The 18,348-nt window shown below is 41.9% G+C and overlaps 1 protein-coding gene across 1 annotated transcript; it reads left to right on the forward strand.

The window, feature by feature from the left end:
* Positions 1-2,913: 2,913 nt before the first annotated feature.
* Positions 2,914-16,902, forward strand: LOC309687474 (TRPM8 channel-associated factor homolog). Its single transcript, XM_082502469.1, has 11 exons — positions 2,914-3,932; positions 4,184-4,400; positions 5,084-5,375; positions 7,976-8,277; positions 8,488-8,662; positions 8,935-9,029; positions 9,674-9,887; positions 11,836-12,072; positions 13,544-13,761; positions 13,915-14,028; positions 15,898-16,902. Exons 1-11 carry the CDS (start codon positions 3,286-3,288, stop codon positions 16,138-16,140), a joined length of 2,754 nt encoding a protein of 917 aa, XP_082358595.1. The 5' UTR covers positions 2,914-3,285; the 3' UTR covers positions 16,141-16,902.
* The last annotated feature ends 1,446 nt before the right edge of the window (positions 16,903-18,348 follow it).

Below are 18,348 nucleotides of genomic sequence, written 5' to 3' on the forward strand. Positions count from 1 at the left end.
ATGTTGACTAACAGGTTTTGAAGCCTTCTCTGTTCACTGACACCTCGTCTTTCACTTAATTCCATCAGCCTGAGTCAGTCGGTTGCCCTGACTAAAGTCACTCCTCTAATTGTCTTTGTCTTTTTCACTCAAGTAGCCCCTCCTGTTCTTATTTGTATACACTCACTTGCTGTTGTTGCAAAGTTTTCACCAGTCGTTCTAAACAAACCACAGATTCAGCCAACCCTATAGGCTGAGGAAGGCTGTTTCAGCTACAACATCAAAATTTGATGGCCTCTGATTATAACATAAGAGCTTGAAAATAAGGCTTGAAGAGCCAACAGCAGTAGCAGTATAATGTCTGGGAATCTCTGCTATATACCCGGGACCCTGGCCATGTAGGACTTTGTTATTAAGATTATTAAGACCCTCGATCAGTCCAAGTAACTGACGGGCCACAGCTTTCTCTCAAATGGAAGGGATGGAGACAGGACAAAGGTGACACCCTGGTTGTGTCTTTGCCGTGTAATTTGTATTTTACTGCGTGCATTCAGCCTTTATGCACTTCTTTCTATGGTGACATATAATCATTGATCCAAGGGAAAACATTGATGGCTCAAGGTAATCCAGATTTTAAAGGGGCTACACTATCAAGAAATGATCAACACAGATCATTAAATCATTCATGTAAATCACTGAAAACCCAGGTGTTCAAATGTAAAAATAGGAGAACAGAGCTGCTGAATTGTCATTAACAATGCCAGACTAAGTCTGCTATGGGAACACAAAATTAGTGAAGTTATATTTTGACAGTAAATCAGACGTACAAAGGTTGTTTAAGGACAGGCCACAAGTAGAAACATACTCCAGGGTGTGCTCACCAATAAGAACGGGACTATTAAGAATATTACAACCAGAGGAAAGATCTAAGAAAGAAGATGTGAAAGTTAAAGTCACCAACCATAATGAACTGCTCAAATTAAAGAACAACAGATGAAAACACATTTGAGAGTTTATTTAGGAATTCAGAAGGAAATTTAGGAGGATGATAGAAAACAAGGAGACTGGATTCTTACACAAAGTATTTTGAATGAATTGAAAAAAGAAGAAGCGAGAAGTAAATGGAACACAATTTAAGTTGTTCCTGTAAACCCTTCTGTTGAATGAAAAAATTAAGAAGGGAGTAGAAATTTGATGAAAATGTTACAGTCTCCTTCTGTGTGTTATAATTACAGAGTTTGGTTAACCTGATCAGATTTTGAGGTCAGTGACTTATCATTTTCTCTTAAATTGTGATCACTAAGTAATTCGGATAATAAGTACAACGTAGCATAAGATAGGTTACAGGGGGGTGATAGTGTTGTGGACATAGGATAGCAACACAGTGGACTTAGTTTGTGAGGCCTGCAGAGAAAGCTTGTTATGGAACGGCTGTGTGCAGGCAGGGAAAGGACCCAAAGTGCAGCTGCTCGGAGACACAATGTAAACTCAAAACAGTTTTAATGCTGAACTCAAAAGGGTAACAAAACTGAGAATACACAATACTTAAATACACAGAGGAAGCAATCAGGGAATGGGTAACAGGAGGGAAACACCGCTGGGGCAAATCAGGCCTAACGAAACAGGAGAAGCAAAACCAGACACATTAACATAAGACAAGGACCTTCAAAACAGGAAACATAACACAGACTGAACATACAGACACAGACTCACAGGCAGGCACTACAACAGAGAGAACAGAGACGTGGGACCAGGACAGACGCTGACTGGACACGGGGATACAGCAGACAGGGGAGACAGCAACTAAGGATTACACAGAGACCTAAACCATAAGAAAGAACTCTAACAAAGAAACCAAAGACTAGAAAAGATAAATAATATAATAAACTCAAAAATCCTGGGTCAACGACCCAGGCATCCTAACAAAGCTGGCAGATAAAACAGAACTACTCATGGCTGAGAAGGGGAAGAAGGCTCCAGAGGCAGTCACGTGTAGCAAAATGGACAATATACAGCATGTCAACTGCTAGAAATGAGCCAACTAACCAGTTGGGCTGGTTTTCATCTGTCCTAAAAAGGGAACAACAGATTAAAATTGCCAATAAAACCTATGTTTATTCTGAAGCCAGGTGTTGAGGCTGAGGAGCCTGCTAAAATGCCCCACACTGTTTTAAGAGGTTAAAAAGCTCTTCACAGTCAGCTCAGACTGCAGACAAGCTTACCCTGATCCTCATTTCCCTAAGGTGTTAGGTTACTGTGAGGCAGGGAAGGAAGGACAGGGTGTGGTGGAAGGGAGTAACCTTGAAAGGGACAAATCCATGACAACCATGACATCATCTATGCATGTTTCTGTGTTGCCTTCTTAAAGAGATGGAGGGAATTTGGCTTGTTTGTCCAGCGTGATGGAATATTTAGGACCATTCACTTCTCAGTGCAGGTTATTTTTTGTCCTGGCAAACAGAATTTACCTGTGTACAGTAGATCTGCCTCATGCTTAGATTTACATGTTGCTCCGAGTCAGGAAATCTTAGTGGTTGAATAGTAGAATATATAGTTTCTTACTTCGACTGTGCCAGTCAGAGTGTGGAGTGTTTGTTGCAGTTTGACACAAACTGAATCTTAAATATGTACAATTTAAGATTCAAAAAGTTACCTTAGTATCAGACTTAGACTCAGTTTACAATACACAAATGCAGCTTTCATTTCTGAAATGTGGTGGTTGCTGCACTGCCTTCAGCGTTGGCATTTGAAAACATCATGTCAATTCTCCCAGCTGGAGCAAGCCCTCACTGAGGAAGTGAGGGCTTCCTCAGTGACACCAGGATATACATGGTGTCACAAACACGCATGTTTGTGGTCAGAATTGCAACATGGTGAGTGTATTGTGTGAGTTTTTTCTGTTGTGTTCGTATCATTCACACTAGTTAACTTCAAGCGACATGATGAGCAGGTTTTGCTTAATCCTCTTTTAGGGTGTGTATTCAGCCACAGTGAAACATCATTCCTATTCTGAGAAAGCTTATCCACTGCTGATATTTTTCTATGAATCTGATGTTTAATTTAGCTCTGGCCATTTGTTTGTCCATGGGTTTGTCATCACAGTAAACCCTCCCCTTATTATTAGGGCACCTGAAGTAGGCACTCCTCCTATTCCTGCTCTCATTTGACAGAACAAGGACAACTACAGGACAACTTCTACATAAGAAGAGTTGAACCTCAGGGGCTAAGATAACTTCTCCTGATATCTTGCTCTCTGCCTTCTTCGGCACCTTCTTCTTTGTCTTCAAATTACAAATCCTACAGGCCATGTCCAACCAGTCCTTCCAAAACCAACATGAAGAGGCCTACGCCTCCCTGATGAGAGGCCTGAAGGAGCTGGACCTACAGGGATCCTATGTTCCCACTGACCTGTTGCTGATCGGAGACCATGCTTTTCCTTTAGCAATGAACAGCCGAGGTCAGGTGCTGATGGCTGCCTCTCTGTACGGCAGTGGAAGGATTGTGGTCCTGGGTCATGAGGGCTACTTGACAGCCTTTCCTGCTCTGGTAGAAAATGCTCTGACCTGGCTGAGAGGTGATGGATCTGATAACCTCTCTGTAAGGGTGCACAGAAATGTCAGTGCAGTTGCTAATAACCTTCAAAAATCCAGCTTCCAAGTAGAAGTTGTGGGAGCTTTCAGTGACAACCTGGGAGTTGGTGTTTATGTGACCGATGCCTACAGTGTGGGCTCAGACTCAATGGAGCTGGTGACGTTTCTGAAAGCTGGAGGAGGGGTGCTGATAGCTGGACAAGCGTGGAGTTGGGCTGCAGATCACCCCAAAGAGAACGCACTGCATCAGTTTGATGGGAATAAAGTGTCGGGAGTGGCAGGAATCTACTTTTCTAAGAACTGTGGTGAGGCGGAGAACCTGCCTGTCTACCCTCAGATCCCGTCCTCCTGGATGTCTGTGGTGTGAGTGATTCTATTGGTTCTGCTTTACTGCACATAAACAAAGATTACAATTTTATCAAAAGTAAACAGCTTATCTGTCACTGAAGCAAACAGATTTTTTTTTCTGTTAGTTGTTAAATATATTTTATTCTATATCCATTTACCCATTTCTAGAGTGTAAAAAATTAAAATGCAAACAAAATACATTCCATAGACTGTCTTTCCTTCTTAAAATGTCTTTCCCCTTTTATTCTTCCCTCTTTCAAATGCAGCATAGGTAAGGATTTTGAGGATGACTTAGAGTTCTTACTCCAGGGAATTTCAGAGTTCGAGCTCCCGCAGGGGTCAACTGCTTCTGAGGTTCTAGTCCATGGACCGCTAGCTTTTCCCATCGGTACTACACATGATGGACGGGCATTCCTCGCAGGAGCCTATTATGGACAGGGACGAGTCATTTTGATTTCACATGAAGGATTTCTGGGACTTGAGGTAAAGTTGACACCTTGAACTAGAATTTAAATTAAAGCTTTTTTCATGAACATATAACAGGAATTTGCTCCTATTGTACACGAATGCACTATTTTATAGATAGCATGTTTCAGCTTAGACAGTAAATATGCTTCCTTTCAACATTTATTTCGGTGTACATTACATTTGTCTACATTAGCAGTTCCCTACGGATTACCCTAGTGTTTGGAAGTAAAAAATAAATTTACATTTAAAAAATGTAAATATAGTTACCTTTAAGTAAAACATTTCAAATGCCCTAAAATTCACATATCCTGATAGGGTTAGGAGTTAACAGGAAGTAGTTCTCAAAGAGTTAAATATTTCTGCTAATCTCCCAAACCTTTTATATATCAGATAATCTGGAGCGATCGTGGCTCAAAGAGTTGGCAGTCTGTCTTGTAACCGGAAGGCTGCTGGTTCGAGCCCCGGCTCGGACAGTCTCGGTCGTTGTGTCCTTGGGCAAGACACTTCACCTACTGCCTACTGGTGATGGCCAGAGGGGCCGATGGTGCGATATGGCAGCCTCGCTTCTGTCTGCTACAACTGTAGCTTGCCTCCACCAGTGTGAATGTGAGAGTAAATGAATAGTGGAATTGTAAACTTGCAAAGATTATTATTAAACACATGACTGTATTGTTGCTGCTTTTCTTCCTTTGTTTTAGAGCATGGCTCCAATTTGGAAAAATGCCATTCACTGGTTGGATGAAGGCCGCAGAGGGGTTGTTGGTGTAATGATGGATCCTGCACTCAAAGTTCTCAGTGATTCAGGGCTGAAGTGTGAGAAGACAAACTTCAGGAAAGACCTCAGTGTGTTTGTGTGTACAGCATATATCACTGAGCATTTGGAGGAAATCCAAAACTTTGTGGCAGAGGGAGGAGGCCTGCTGATTGGAGGACATGCCTGGTGGTGGGCTCATTCAAATGCTGGGAAAAATGTGCTAACGGAATTCTCAGGTATGAAAATGCACGACAAGAGTGATATATAAAGTTATAAAGATATATAAAGTTAAGGATCTGGTTGCTCCTGGCCCAGATAATATGACTTATAACTTCTTGGCTTTAATTAGCATTCTTTCGAGTAAGGAGAGTGTATTGCCTCTAGGCTGAGTCTGCCAAGTATGTCAGAAAAGCAGGACCTAACGCAGGACTCGCAGACAGGGAATTTGGTTACAGTGTAAAATAATGCAGTCCAAAGCAGTTCCAATAAATGTGATCTCCTCAGCAATGACTTCCCAGCTTCCAGTGCAGAGAATTCCAGAGCCCCGCCCTGGAGCAAGGCCCGGGAAGGGTGCCTGAAGGCAAGCATCTGGCAGCTAGGCCTTAGTCCATGTAGCCTTGCCAGACAGAGCCCAGAAAAGGGACATCGGCCCATTGTCCTGTAGACTCACAACCAGCAGGAGATGCTGTAGGGGTCGGGTGCAATGTGTGTTGGGCAGTGGCCAGGAGTGGATGCCCTGGTGGACTGATCCCCCACTACCTAAACTAGTGATTGGGGCATGGAATGTCACCTCTCTGGTGGGGAAGGAGCCTGAGTTAGTGCGTGAGGTTGAGATGTACTGGCTAGATATAGTCGGGCTCACCTCAAAGCATGGCTTGGGCTCTGGAAGCAGACCCCTGGAGAAGGGCTGGACTCTGTCTCAGTCTGGAGTTGCCCTTGGTGAGACGCAGTGGGCTGGGGTGGGTATCTGTATCCCCTTGGCTTGCTGCCTGTACGTTGGTGTTTCTCCTGGTGGAAAAGAAGGTTTGTTCCCTGTGCTTTTGGGTCGGGGAATGTCAATGATCGATTTTATAATTATATCACCAGACCTGTGGCTATATGTTCTGGACACTCGGGTGAAAAGAGGAGTCGAGCTGTCAACTGATCACCACCTGGTGGTGAGTTTTCCTGCACTAGAGAAGGTTGCTGAAAGCTTAATCCTGATTTGTCTTTGGCCTTTGATGTGTTGTACCAACTGACCTTTGTCCATCAACTTTGAAACTTCTTCTACAATGGAGGATGGTAAGAATGTTCTAAATTCCTTCAGGGTCTGGCTGATCTTGTTTCGGAGTGCATCTATGGTGAAATGGACCCATCCTATCCTTTTACTCAGGAGCTGTTTCTGTGCTTCCCATAAGATCTTTTCAGGTCCATGTCCTTGAGTGTAGAACGAAGGCACAAACTCCTGGGAACCAGTGTGAGATTCAGTCTGTCTGCGTCTCAGGTTAAAGTGGAGGTCGTTCCTATAGTCCCCTAGTTTCCCCAAATCCCTTACATAGACCAACCTATGTACCAAGTGAACTCACACTACTCACATCTTGTCCTATCTGACCTAAAATGGTTACATGATGTAGTTAGGCAAGGCTTTACAGTGGTTTCACCCTTAACGACTAGTGATGGTAAGGACCCATGCCTTTTTTCACACCTTGGCTCATTTAATGACTCACATAATCAACAGTGGGTCAGCAACCTTTACTTCCACCTCCAAAGCAGAAAACCCCCACTAGAGGTTAAGTACCTGGGACTCTCCAACTGTAGTTTTTAGAACTGAAAATGCATCATGATAAGAGCTAAAACATCTCCACAAACTTAAATAAAATCCAGTTGCCTTTATTTTTTTAAAGCTCTGGATGATAGAAAGCTACACACACATATCGCTGTGCTGTTTCCCAGGAAATCAGACATGAAAATGAGGAATTGAGGAATAAGAGCTTTGTTTTGCACTCGAGGGTTGTCAATACTTACCCCTGAGTGCTGGTCAGGATACAAGACTGAGATTTCCTTCCTTTTAGGGCATTTATTGCTGGCTGGTAATCATGTAGGTGTATGTGGGCCAATAAGTCACCAAAGTAACATTACAGTGGTGTCAGTTCAAAATACCACTCACTCTGCTGACATACTTTATCTTTCAAGCTCGGTTCCTCTAATCTCTCTACTAAGAGATTAAGTATTCTGCACAGTATCTTTGGTGCTTCCTGGACTGTACACTTCTTGATAGAGATCTCGGATGTTGGTCTTGGAATCTGCTGGAGTCACTCGCACAGTTTACGGGTGACTGCCCTGAGGAAATGATACTACTACTACTACTACTACTGATACTACTACTACTACTAATTATTATTATTATTGACCCAGCATTGTTTCCAGAAGTCCTGCAAGGCTAAAAAGCTTATTCACGGCCAGAATGGACCATGCATTTTTCCTCTTGAAACTGACAGTTGGAGTCTTCTCTTGTCCAACAAATTATGGACCTAACTGTATGTGGTATACATGAGTCACTAAATGTGAAAAAATATTTTTGGGCTTGTTTTCAAACTCAAAATTTCTGGTAGTGTTTTTATAGTTTGCCTGTATCATTTAAATCATTTTACACTACAAGCCATGATTGCTCATAAAAACATCACAAAGCTCTTTTATTATATACATACAGAGCTCTAATAGCCTACAGTGATGATAAGGTGGCACATCTTGGGCAAAAAAAACCAACCTTCTGCAGTTTAATGAAAAAACCAAAGTCATTACACTTCCAACAGTAAACGAGAGTATTTTAAGTCAGATTTGCTTTAATATCTTCCAGGGAACAAGATCCTGAACCAAATGGGATTGAGCCTGTTGGGAGCAACAATCGGAGGAGGATCATACAAAGCCCCTGTACCCAGCCAGGCTATTAAAGACAGCTACCACTTCCGCCACCTTCTAAACCGCTTCGCTGCCCATGTGACTACAGGTGAAGAACTTAGCCAACATGAGGAGAGATATCTGAAAAAGCTGGGCAACGACTGCAACGTCTACTTGCAGATGAAAGCCCATGACTCCTCCCACTACAGACAAGTTTTGGCCACACTCACGGATATATTAATAACATCAGGCCTGCCAGAAGTGAGTAGACAACATAATATGATCATCTTAAAAAAAAATTCCAAAAGAATGAAACAGTGCTGTTGACTTCTCACAGCTATAAGTGATCAATGACTGACAGCTGCCCAATCTATGAATGTTTGGTTTTGGTAGTTTTTTTTTTTTTTGGCTGCAGATGCTGTGATAATGTGCGAAAGATAATTTTTATAACATTCACTATTCATTTTCAAGGTGAGTGACAGCTGCCCTGTAAAGAGTCCCAAAGACCACCTCCTCCTCGCTGTGGGTACCCAGGTATATAAGGTTTGCCCAGATCCCGATGCCCTCCTGCCCTACCTCATCAAGGACAACCCAATGATGCCTGTTGTCTATAACCACCGGATCAAGGTTGATGTTGATACAGCAGGTCAGATCTCTCCTCTGTGTTATGTGAACTGGTTATAAGTTTACAATTTACAATATGTGTACAGTGGTTATTGTTTTGCTAACACATTTGAATCACATAGCAATGTTAACCATGATGCAGCAATGTTTGTTACTTAATGTTACACAGTTTTAATCTGTGAACCTCACTGTAGACACTGAAAACTGTGAAATACAGTTTTTAAAATACTGATTTTATACCTGCAAATGTCCCTGACTGTGTTGTTTTATTTTTTAAACATAATTGTGTTTCAGATGGGGAAGAGTGGATCAGCACAGGTCTCTACCTCTCTCCTGGTATGAAGACCTACATCGCTATACCACCTCAGATCGTCAACAAGGATTGGAAGGTACAGCATATGAAGTCAATTGATTTTAATTTCAGTGATAATGCTGACCCCATGTAAGTCTCTGTCCTCAGGAGGCATCTAATCGGGATGCCTCCTAAAGGTTGGGGTCCACAATATTTTATTCTCATTATTTATTTTAAATATGCATTTTCTAGCCTGATGTGATACTTTGAAGATTATAGACCATCATAAGTATAAGCTGAGATTCCAGTCAAGCCCACTAGACTGCCCCCAGCAGTATAATGATATGGCATGCCTCAGCCTTCAATATCAATCCACCTATATCTAATGGGTGGGTGACATCACCCACTGGTTTTAAAGCTTAAAGCCTCAACTTCAGTACTCTGGCTACAATCATGTTGGGTTTTTTTTTTTAATTGCAAATGACCATATTGGGATGAGACAGAGTCAAGTTACCCAATTTAACAAGGTCACGCAGATACAAAAACATAACTGCAGTTATAATTACTTTAAAAATGTAAAAAAAAATTTGGTAGAAAGATCAGATTTGGCAGGGAGATTCCTATCAGGCAATGCGGCAATGGTCCAAAATCTAAGGCTTAAAAAAGAGAGAGACTGCAGTTTCTGGCACCTATTCAGTTAACTAACACATGCTAATAATGCATTTTCCTTTTCTTCTGCAGATTCAGATAGGATGTCAAACTGACTCACTGCATCATAATGACGAGCTGAAGAGACCACCATCTGTCCATGAGCGATTTCCTGTCACTGCACAGATGATACAGGTTTGGAACCTGTGGGGAGGACTCATTTACCTGGTGGCCCCACCCAAAACACAAGTGAAGGGGTTGGAGGTCATAGTGCAGATGGCTGTACCTGCTCCATATTACAAGTCTGGTGAGTCTGTGGTGGATAGAACTGTAATATGTGTTTATCCAAGTGTGTCTCCAAGTAACAGTGAAACAGGGTTTCTTAACTGTTAATCAAAGCTACTAACTGAACAATAATTGTGTACGTCATAATGTATAATGTACTGTATAAAATGAAAAGACTGTGATTTATATCATGAGCATTAATTTCCTGTGGACCATTGTTATCTATGAAACCTCATCATTATAAAGTCGTTATTTGTCTCTGTAGATCTTGATGTGACACAAGTTTGTAATTTATCTAGTATGGGACATTAGCTAACTTTAAGTTAAAGCTAGCTAACCCCTAGTCCTTTTTTATACAGGGAGTGCAGAATTATTAGGCAAGTTGTATTTTTGAGGAATAATTTTATTATTGAACAACAACCATGTTCTCAATGAACCCAAAAAACTCATTAATATCAAAGCTGAATGTTTGTGGAAGTAGTTTTTAGTTTGTTTTTAGTTTTAGCTATTTTAGGGGGATATCTGTGTGTGCAGGTGACTATTACTGTGCACAATTATTAGGCAATTAACAAAAAACAAATATATACCCATTTCAATTATTTATTTTTACCAGTGAAACCAATATAACATCTCCACATTCACAAATATACATTTCTGACATTCAAAAACAAAACAGAAACAAATCAGCGACCAATATAGCCACCTTTCTTTGCAAGGACACTCAAAAGCCTGCCATCCATGGATTCTGTCAGTGTTTTGATCTGTTCACCATCAACATTGCGTGCAGCAGCAACCACAGCCTCCCAGACACTGTTCAGAGAGGTGTACTGTTTTCCCTCCTTGTAAATCTCACATTTGATGATGGACCACAGGTTCTCAATGGGGTTCAGATCAGGTGAACAAGGTGGCCATGTCATTAGTTTTTCTTCTTTTATACCCTTTCTTGCCAGCCACGCTGTGGAGTACTTGGACGCGTGTGATGGAGCATTGTCCTGCATGAAAATCATGATTTTCTTGAAGGATGCAGACTTCTTCCTGTACCACTGCTTGAAGAAGGTGTCTTCCAGAAACTGGCAGTAGGACTGGGAGTTGAGCTTGACTCCATCCTCAACCCGAAAAGGCCCCACAAGCTCATCTTTGATGATACCAGCCCAAACCAGTACTCCACCTCCACCTTGCTGGTGTCTGAGTCGGAGCTCTCTGCCCTTTACCAATCCAGCCACGGGCCCGTCCATCTGGCCCATCAAGACTCACTCTCATTTCATCAGTCCATAAAACCTTAGAAAAATCAGTCTAGAGATATTTCTTGGCCCAGTCTTGACGTTTCAGCTTGTGTGTCTTGTTCAGTGGTGGTCGTCTTTCAGCCTTTCTTACCTTGGCCATGTCTCTGAGTATTGCACACCTTGTGCTTTTGGGCACTCCAGTGATGTTGCAGCTCTGAAATATGGCCAAACTGGTGGCAAGTGGCATCTTGGCAGCTGCACGCTTGACTTTTCTCAGTTCATGGGCAGTTATTTTGCGCCTTGGTTTTTCCACACGCTTCTTGCGACCCTGTTGACTATTTTGAATGAAACGCTTGATTGTTCGATGATCACGCTTCAGAAGCTTTGCAATTTTGAGACTGCTGCATCCCTCTGCAAGATATCTCACTATTTTTGACTTTTCTGAGCCTGTCAAGTCCTTCTTTTGACCCATTTTGCCAAAGGAAAGGACGTTGCCTAATAATTATGCACACCTGATATAGGGTGTTGATGTCATTAGACCACACCCCTTCTCATTACAGAGATGCACATCACCTAATATGCTTAATTGGTAGTAGGCTTTCGAGCCTATACAGCTTGGAGTAAGACAACATGCATGAAGAGGATGATGTGGACAAAATACTCATTTGCCTAATAATTCTGCACTCCCTGTATATGTTATAGCCTGAAGCATTTTAGTAGATCCACTCCTCTCTTTGCTCTTTTCAGGTGTGACAACTGCAGCTCAGTGGTTAATGCTGCGCACGGCTCCTTCACCCTGGGCAGAGTTGGAGTTTGAAAACATTATTCTCACCATACCAGCAGATGTTGTTCGGGATCTGGAGCGCCCAGATGAGCTGGCTGCTCTGTGGGATGAAATGATGAGGGCCATTGCAGATCTGGCTGCCAAACCACACAAATTTCCCCGCAAGGAGCGCTTTGTGGCAGATGTGCAGATTTCTCACGGTAAGTGCATTGTGCCTCATGTTGTACAGTACACACATTGCACTTATTTGCTTGTTCTTAGAGACTCCCAAGAACATAAGGCCTGACCAAAAAAAACGCTGGGTGACTGACTGGTTACATGTGGACCAGTCTTTGGACCAGCTGGCACTCCTAACACTCAGGAGTGTTAGCTCCTAACACAGCTAACACTCCTTTGAAGGAATTAATTGTTTTAATTGAGTAATTCATTCTTATTTGCTTGGGATGGAGTCACTGGGAACAGGAAGCCAGACTCAGAAGAAGAAAACAGTAACCAACCAAGAAATCAGTGTGGACTCTCCTGAAAGCTCAAGTTGAATACCTGCCATCCCAAGTCTGCTCCCTCTGCTTCAACCCCTCATGTCAGACATCTTGCAGCCCATTTGGTGTACTTCCTTTCCTTCCAAAGCCAATTACTGCTTCACTCATCAGCTTCTGATAGTGATGGCTTGAATCCACATTTTCTTCTCGGGGACCCGATTGTTGTCCTCTGCAACCCACCTCTACATGAAATACCTAGGTACACCTTGTTCTGCATCGGCTGCTATGTCTATATGTTTGTGATCGGAACCTCACAGAGTGTTGAAAGCCACAACAAATGGGAGAGTAATACGAACTGCCAACACCGTATTTTTTGAATTTGCGAGAGTAGCAGGTTCTATCTATGACAACAAGGCGTTTCTTCCTCAGTTAGTCAATATGGTCTGAGTCTTTAAACCTCCCATTCTATCACTGCCCTGAATGTTTGACTGATTGCTCTGCCAGCACTGGAGTGGATATTACATGGATAGCCTGCAAAAGATAAGCTCCAAGATTTGCTGGGCTTCAATTTCATGTCACCCATGTAGGTGTGAATAGGAGGCAGCTGCTGTCCAGCCTGTAGATGCTCTGCTCCAACAACCCACTTGAAAGCTCAGATGAGCTGTGGTGAAGGTTGCTGGGGAGTTCGGGCATTCTGCCACTATTCACACTTGGTAAATGGACTGGTTCTTATATAGCGCTTTTCTACTCTTTCTGACCACTCAAAGCGCTTTATACAACTAATTCATTCACCCAATCACACCCATTCACACAAGCACTTTTTTCTGAACTCTTAAGTGCTAAGTAGCTACCATTCACACTCTGATGAATGCATCGGAGAGCAACATGGGGTTAGTATCTCGCCCAAGGATATTTGGCATGCAGACAGGAGCAGCCTGGGATCAAACCACCAACCTTCTGGTTAGTAGCTGACCTGCTCTGCCACCTGAGCTACAGTCACCCTTTCAGTGATCAACTATAGAGTAATGATGATTTTGTTTGGTTCTTTGCTCAGATAGATACAATGGCATTCTCTCTCTCTCTTTTTTTTTTATTTTTTTTTATTTTATTTTATTTTTTTTTGGTCTATCAATGCTGTAAAATCTGAAAGAATTATCACTATACCACTGTTTATTGCTCTTTTTCTGTTCAGGCTGGATGCATGCAGGTTATCCAATCATGGCACACAAAATGACAGCTCATGAACTGGTTGGCGTCAAAAAAGGTAATCCAATGTGGGGCCCCATCCATGAACTGGGACACAATCAACAGAGAGCTTGCTGGGAGTTCCCACCAAACACCACAGAGTGTACATGCAACCTGTGGTCAGTGTATGTGAATGAAGAGGTGCTGGGCGTCGACAGGGAGAAGGTGGAGTAAATGACAAAGACAAATGGCCAGAAACATCTTATATTGTTACGCTTTTTATGATAACTTCTTTGATGTTATATGATGACAAACCACTTAACTATGTTTTAGAGTACAATATTTTACAATCATCTCATCCCATGTTGTTTAATGCAGACTGAAGGAGCCATGACTTCAGCAAACCGACAAAGTCGAATAAATGACTATGTCGCGGGAGACAGGACACCTGAGAGCTGGAGCATGTGGGTGGCTCTGGAAACATATATGCAGGTGAGAGAATTCTGCTCTGTAGAGAAACTGTCCTTTGTCCACACTGGAGTGACCTGCTTCCATAGGAAAAAAAATGATTGCATATAAAACTGAAAGCAGAGTGTGAAACAAGGAGAGTTCAAGAAATGTTTTCCATTAAGTCACTTTTAAGAAAGTGTGGAGACATAATTATAAACAGTATCTTAACAGTCAGTCCTTTGTCCACACTGGAGTGCACATACAGTGGGGCAAAAAAGTATTTAGTCAGCCACCGATTGTGCAAGTTCCCCCACTTAAAATGATGACAGAGGTCAGTAATTTGCACCAGAGGTACACTTCAACTGTGAGAGACAGAATGTGAAAAAAAAAATCCATGAATCCACATGGTAGGATTTGTAAAGAATTTTTCGTAAATCAGGGTGGAAAATAAGTATTTGGTCAATAACAAAAATACAACTCAATACTTTGTAACATAACCTTTGTTGGCAATAACAGAGGTCAAACGTTTACTATAGGTCTTTACCAGGTTTGCACACACAGTAGCTGGTATTTTGGCCCATTCCTCCATGCAGATCTTCTCGAGAGCAGTGATGTTTTGGGGCTGTCGCCGAGCAACACGGACTTTCAACTCCCGCCACAGATTTTGTATGGGGTCGAGGTCTGGAGACTGGCTAGGCCACTCCAGGACTTTCAAATGCTTCTTATGGAGCCACTCCTTTGTTGCCCGGGCGGTGTGTTTTGGATCATTGTCATGTTGGAAGACCCAGCCTCGTTTCATCTTCAAAGTTCTCACTGATGGAAGGAGGTTTTGGCTCAAAATCTCACGATACATGGCCCCATTCATTCTGTCCTTAACACGGATCAGTCGTCCTGTCCCCTTGGCAGAAAAACAGCCCCATAGCATGATGTTTCCACCCCATGCTTCACAGTAGGTATGGTGTTCTTGGGATGCAACTCAGTATTCTTCTTCCTCCAAACACGACGAGTTGAGTTTATACCAAAAAGTTCTACTTTGGTTTCATCTGACCACATGACATTCTCCCAATCCTCTGCTGTATCATCCATGTGCTCTCTGGCAAACTTCAGACGGGCCTGGACATGCACTGGCTTCAGCAGCGGAACACGTCTGGCACTGCGGGATTTGATTCCCTGCCGTTGTAGTGTGTTACTGATGGTGACCTTTGTTACTTTGGTCCCAGCTCTCTGCAGGTCATTCACCAGGTCCCCCCGTGTGGTTCTGGGATCTTTGCTCACTGTTGTCATGATCATTTTGACCCCACGGGATGAGATCTTGCGTGGAGCCCCAGATCGAGGGAGATTATCAGTGGTCTTGTATGTCTTCCATTTTCTGATGATTGCTCCCACAGTTGATTTGTTCACACCAAGCTGCTTGCCTATTGTAGATTCACTCTTCCCAGTCTGGTGCAGGTCTACAATAGTTTTCCTGGTGTCCTTCGAAAGCTCTTTGGTCTTGGCCATGGCGGAGTTTGGAGTCTGACTGTTTGAGGCTGTGGACAGGTGTCTTTTATACAGATGATGAGTTCAAACAGGTGCCATTCATACAGGTAACGAGTGGGGGACAGAAAAGCTTCTTACAGAAGATGTTACAGGTCTGTGAGAGCCAGAGATTTTCCTTGTTTGAGGTGACCAAATACTTATTTTCCACCCTGATTTACGAATAAATTCTTTACAAATCCTACCATGTGAATTCATGGATTTTTTTTTTTCACATTCTGTCTCTCACAGTTGAAGTGTACCTCTGGTGCAAATTACTGACCTCTGTCATCATTTTAAGTGGGGGAACTTGCACAATCGGTGGCTGACTAAATACTTTTTTGCCCCACTGTAACACGATTACCAGCATTATGATTTTTGTCTCCTCATCTGCAGCTCCAGGAAAGGTTTGGCTGGGATGCCTTTAAGAAGGTGTTTGCTGCGTATCACCACATAAAGGACTTCCCCAAGGACAACAAAGGAAAGATGAACCTGTATGCTGAGACTTTCTCCCAGACTGTGGGGATGGACCTGACTGGCTTCTTTAAGGCCTGGGGCTGGCCAATAGAAACAGCCACTGAGGAGAAGCTGTCCCAGCTGCCTCCCTGGAACAATCACCCCATGACCCAGTATCAATAAACCTCAGACCACTGAAGGGTGGTTTTAACCAATATCTTAGCTTGAAGTGAATGATGGGCAACACAGTGAATTGATTTGGTGTCTGGTGTTTTGTTTTAACAACATTTAGAGTATCTGAATAGAAAAAAAGAAATGATGTACTGAGGTTGCAGGGTTTGAATTCAGTATTGCAACTGGTTTGTGATTCTCATGTTCCCGAGGGGAAGTACATTAGGCTTCCACTTACTGCCAGGTAGACTAGACTTTTGATGGTATAAGGAGTGGCATCTTTGCTTTTATTTCATAGTTGATGTGAAGATACAAGCAGGAAATATGACTTGTTATACATGTTCTGGGCTGAAATCATACCAAGGCATTGCACTACTATAGCATACATTTCAATCATTTGTTCTCTATAAAGAAATACAATGCATTATGCATTATGTTTCTGTTTTGCTCTTGGTTTCTGTTTGCCAACCTGTTTCGGTTTCTTTTACTTGCACTGCAACCCTTTCCTTATGTAAAATGAATTTTTATAAAGAAATTAATATTCAAAAGAATACAAGGGACTTTCTACAGGTTTATACTGTAAGAGTGTGGATGTGGAAGATGTGTATTTTCTTTGTGTGAGTAAGTAAACTGCATCTTTCATTTGATCTGCTGTTGCACATTTGAATTATGCTGGTTCATAATACAGAGGTCAGACTTTATTTAAGCAAACCTTTGTCTTTACTTTCACACTGATATTTGTTTGCTCACAACTGAAACACCAATAAACGTGAATTATACCTCTCAGACACTTCCTTTTTCATTCAGCTCTGAAAAGAAACTTTAGAGCTCACGTTTTTTTCTGTGCTGTAGAAGATTATCTGTTGAAGACAAATGCAGGTATCAATAGGTGTGTGTGAGTGGGTGGGAAGATCAGTAGAACAGATGCATGTGAGAGTCGGGTGACAGGTCAAGAAAGAAAGGCTGAGGACATCTACAGGTGATATGGAGAGCTGCATGAAGGGGAAACTGAATGTGGCAAAAGGAAGCGACCAATAGAAAGAATGGATAGAGTAAACACAATATAACTGGGAGTCAGGTGTGTCAGGTGACAAGAGACATATGGATGGTGTGTTACTGTGAGTCAATTGAAAAATGGCAGAGAGTTGGGGTAGTAGTGTAGCCTTGAGAAAACATGCCATGGCAACCATGACATCACATATGTTGTCCTTGTTTCCCCATGAAGGATACACACACATGTATAATCCTTGTTTAAATGGGATTGATATTCTCACTCGCAGATATCCCTACATCTGTTTTCTCTTCTGTAGCTCCTTTGGCTGGGATGCTGAAAAAAAAGCGTTCACTGCTTGCCACCACATAAACAACTTCCCCGTGACAACACAGGAAAGATGAACCTGTTTGCTGAGACTTTCTGGCTGGGCCATAAAAAAACGGCTACTATAGCTCTCCTTCCTGGACTGATCACCCCTCTCTGGCTCAGTATGACTGAAGCTTAGAACACTACAGACTGAAAAACAAAGATTATAAGTTTAAGTGATTTTTTTGTTGTGTAGTTAATCAATATTGTTCTTTATATAAAATGCATTGTAATATTGGAATGAAACCATTCAGCTGTTAAATCCGATAACTTCTTTTATAAACAAAAGAATGTGATCATGTTAGTTGGGAAATGTTGACTGTTACATTTTCTAGAGGGTTCACCAAAGTCACCAAATTCTGTTAGTCAGAGTTTGTGAGACTGTTTTAACACACTACTATTGGCATACCTATTTGTTAGGGGTGCAACGATACACAAAATTCACAGTTCGGTTCGATACTTTGGTGTCACGGTTCGATATTTTTTCGATACAAAAAAAATGTTCATGCCTTTTTAATTTGTCATTTATTAAAATTATAAATATATATTTTAACTCAAAAGTACAGTTTTTAAATTTAATGTTGCTGAAACAACAAAGTAATAAAATAAAAAATATATATCTGCAGGGCTCGCGAAATTTCTAAATCCCTGGTAGCCCTTCGGGCAGGGACTCTTCAGTTTTTGGTAGCCCAAAATAAATTTAAGTAGCCCAAATAAAAAAGAGAGCAATTTTTTTTGATTGATGTTTTGTTTCCTGTTTTGTTTCCTTTACAATATTATTCATTAAAGTATAATATTGTAAAGGAAACAAAACATTAATCAAAAAATTGTTGAAAAACAAATTACAACATTGTATAAAA

Source organism: Aulonocara stuartgranti (genome assembly GCF_965226115.1).
Source record: "Aulonocara stuartgranti genome assembly, chromosome: 14".
Lineage (NCBI taxonomy): Eukaryota > Metazoa > Chordata > Actinopteri > Cichliformes > Cichlidae > Aulonocara > Aulonocara stuartgranti.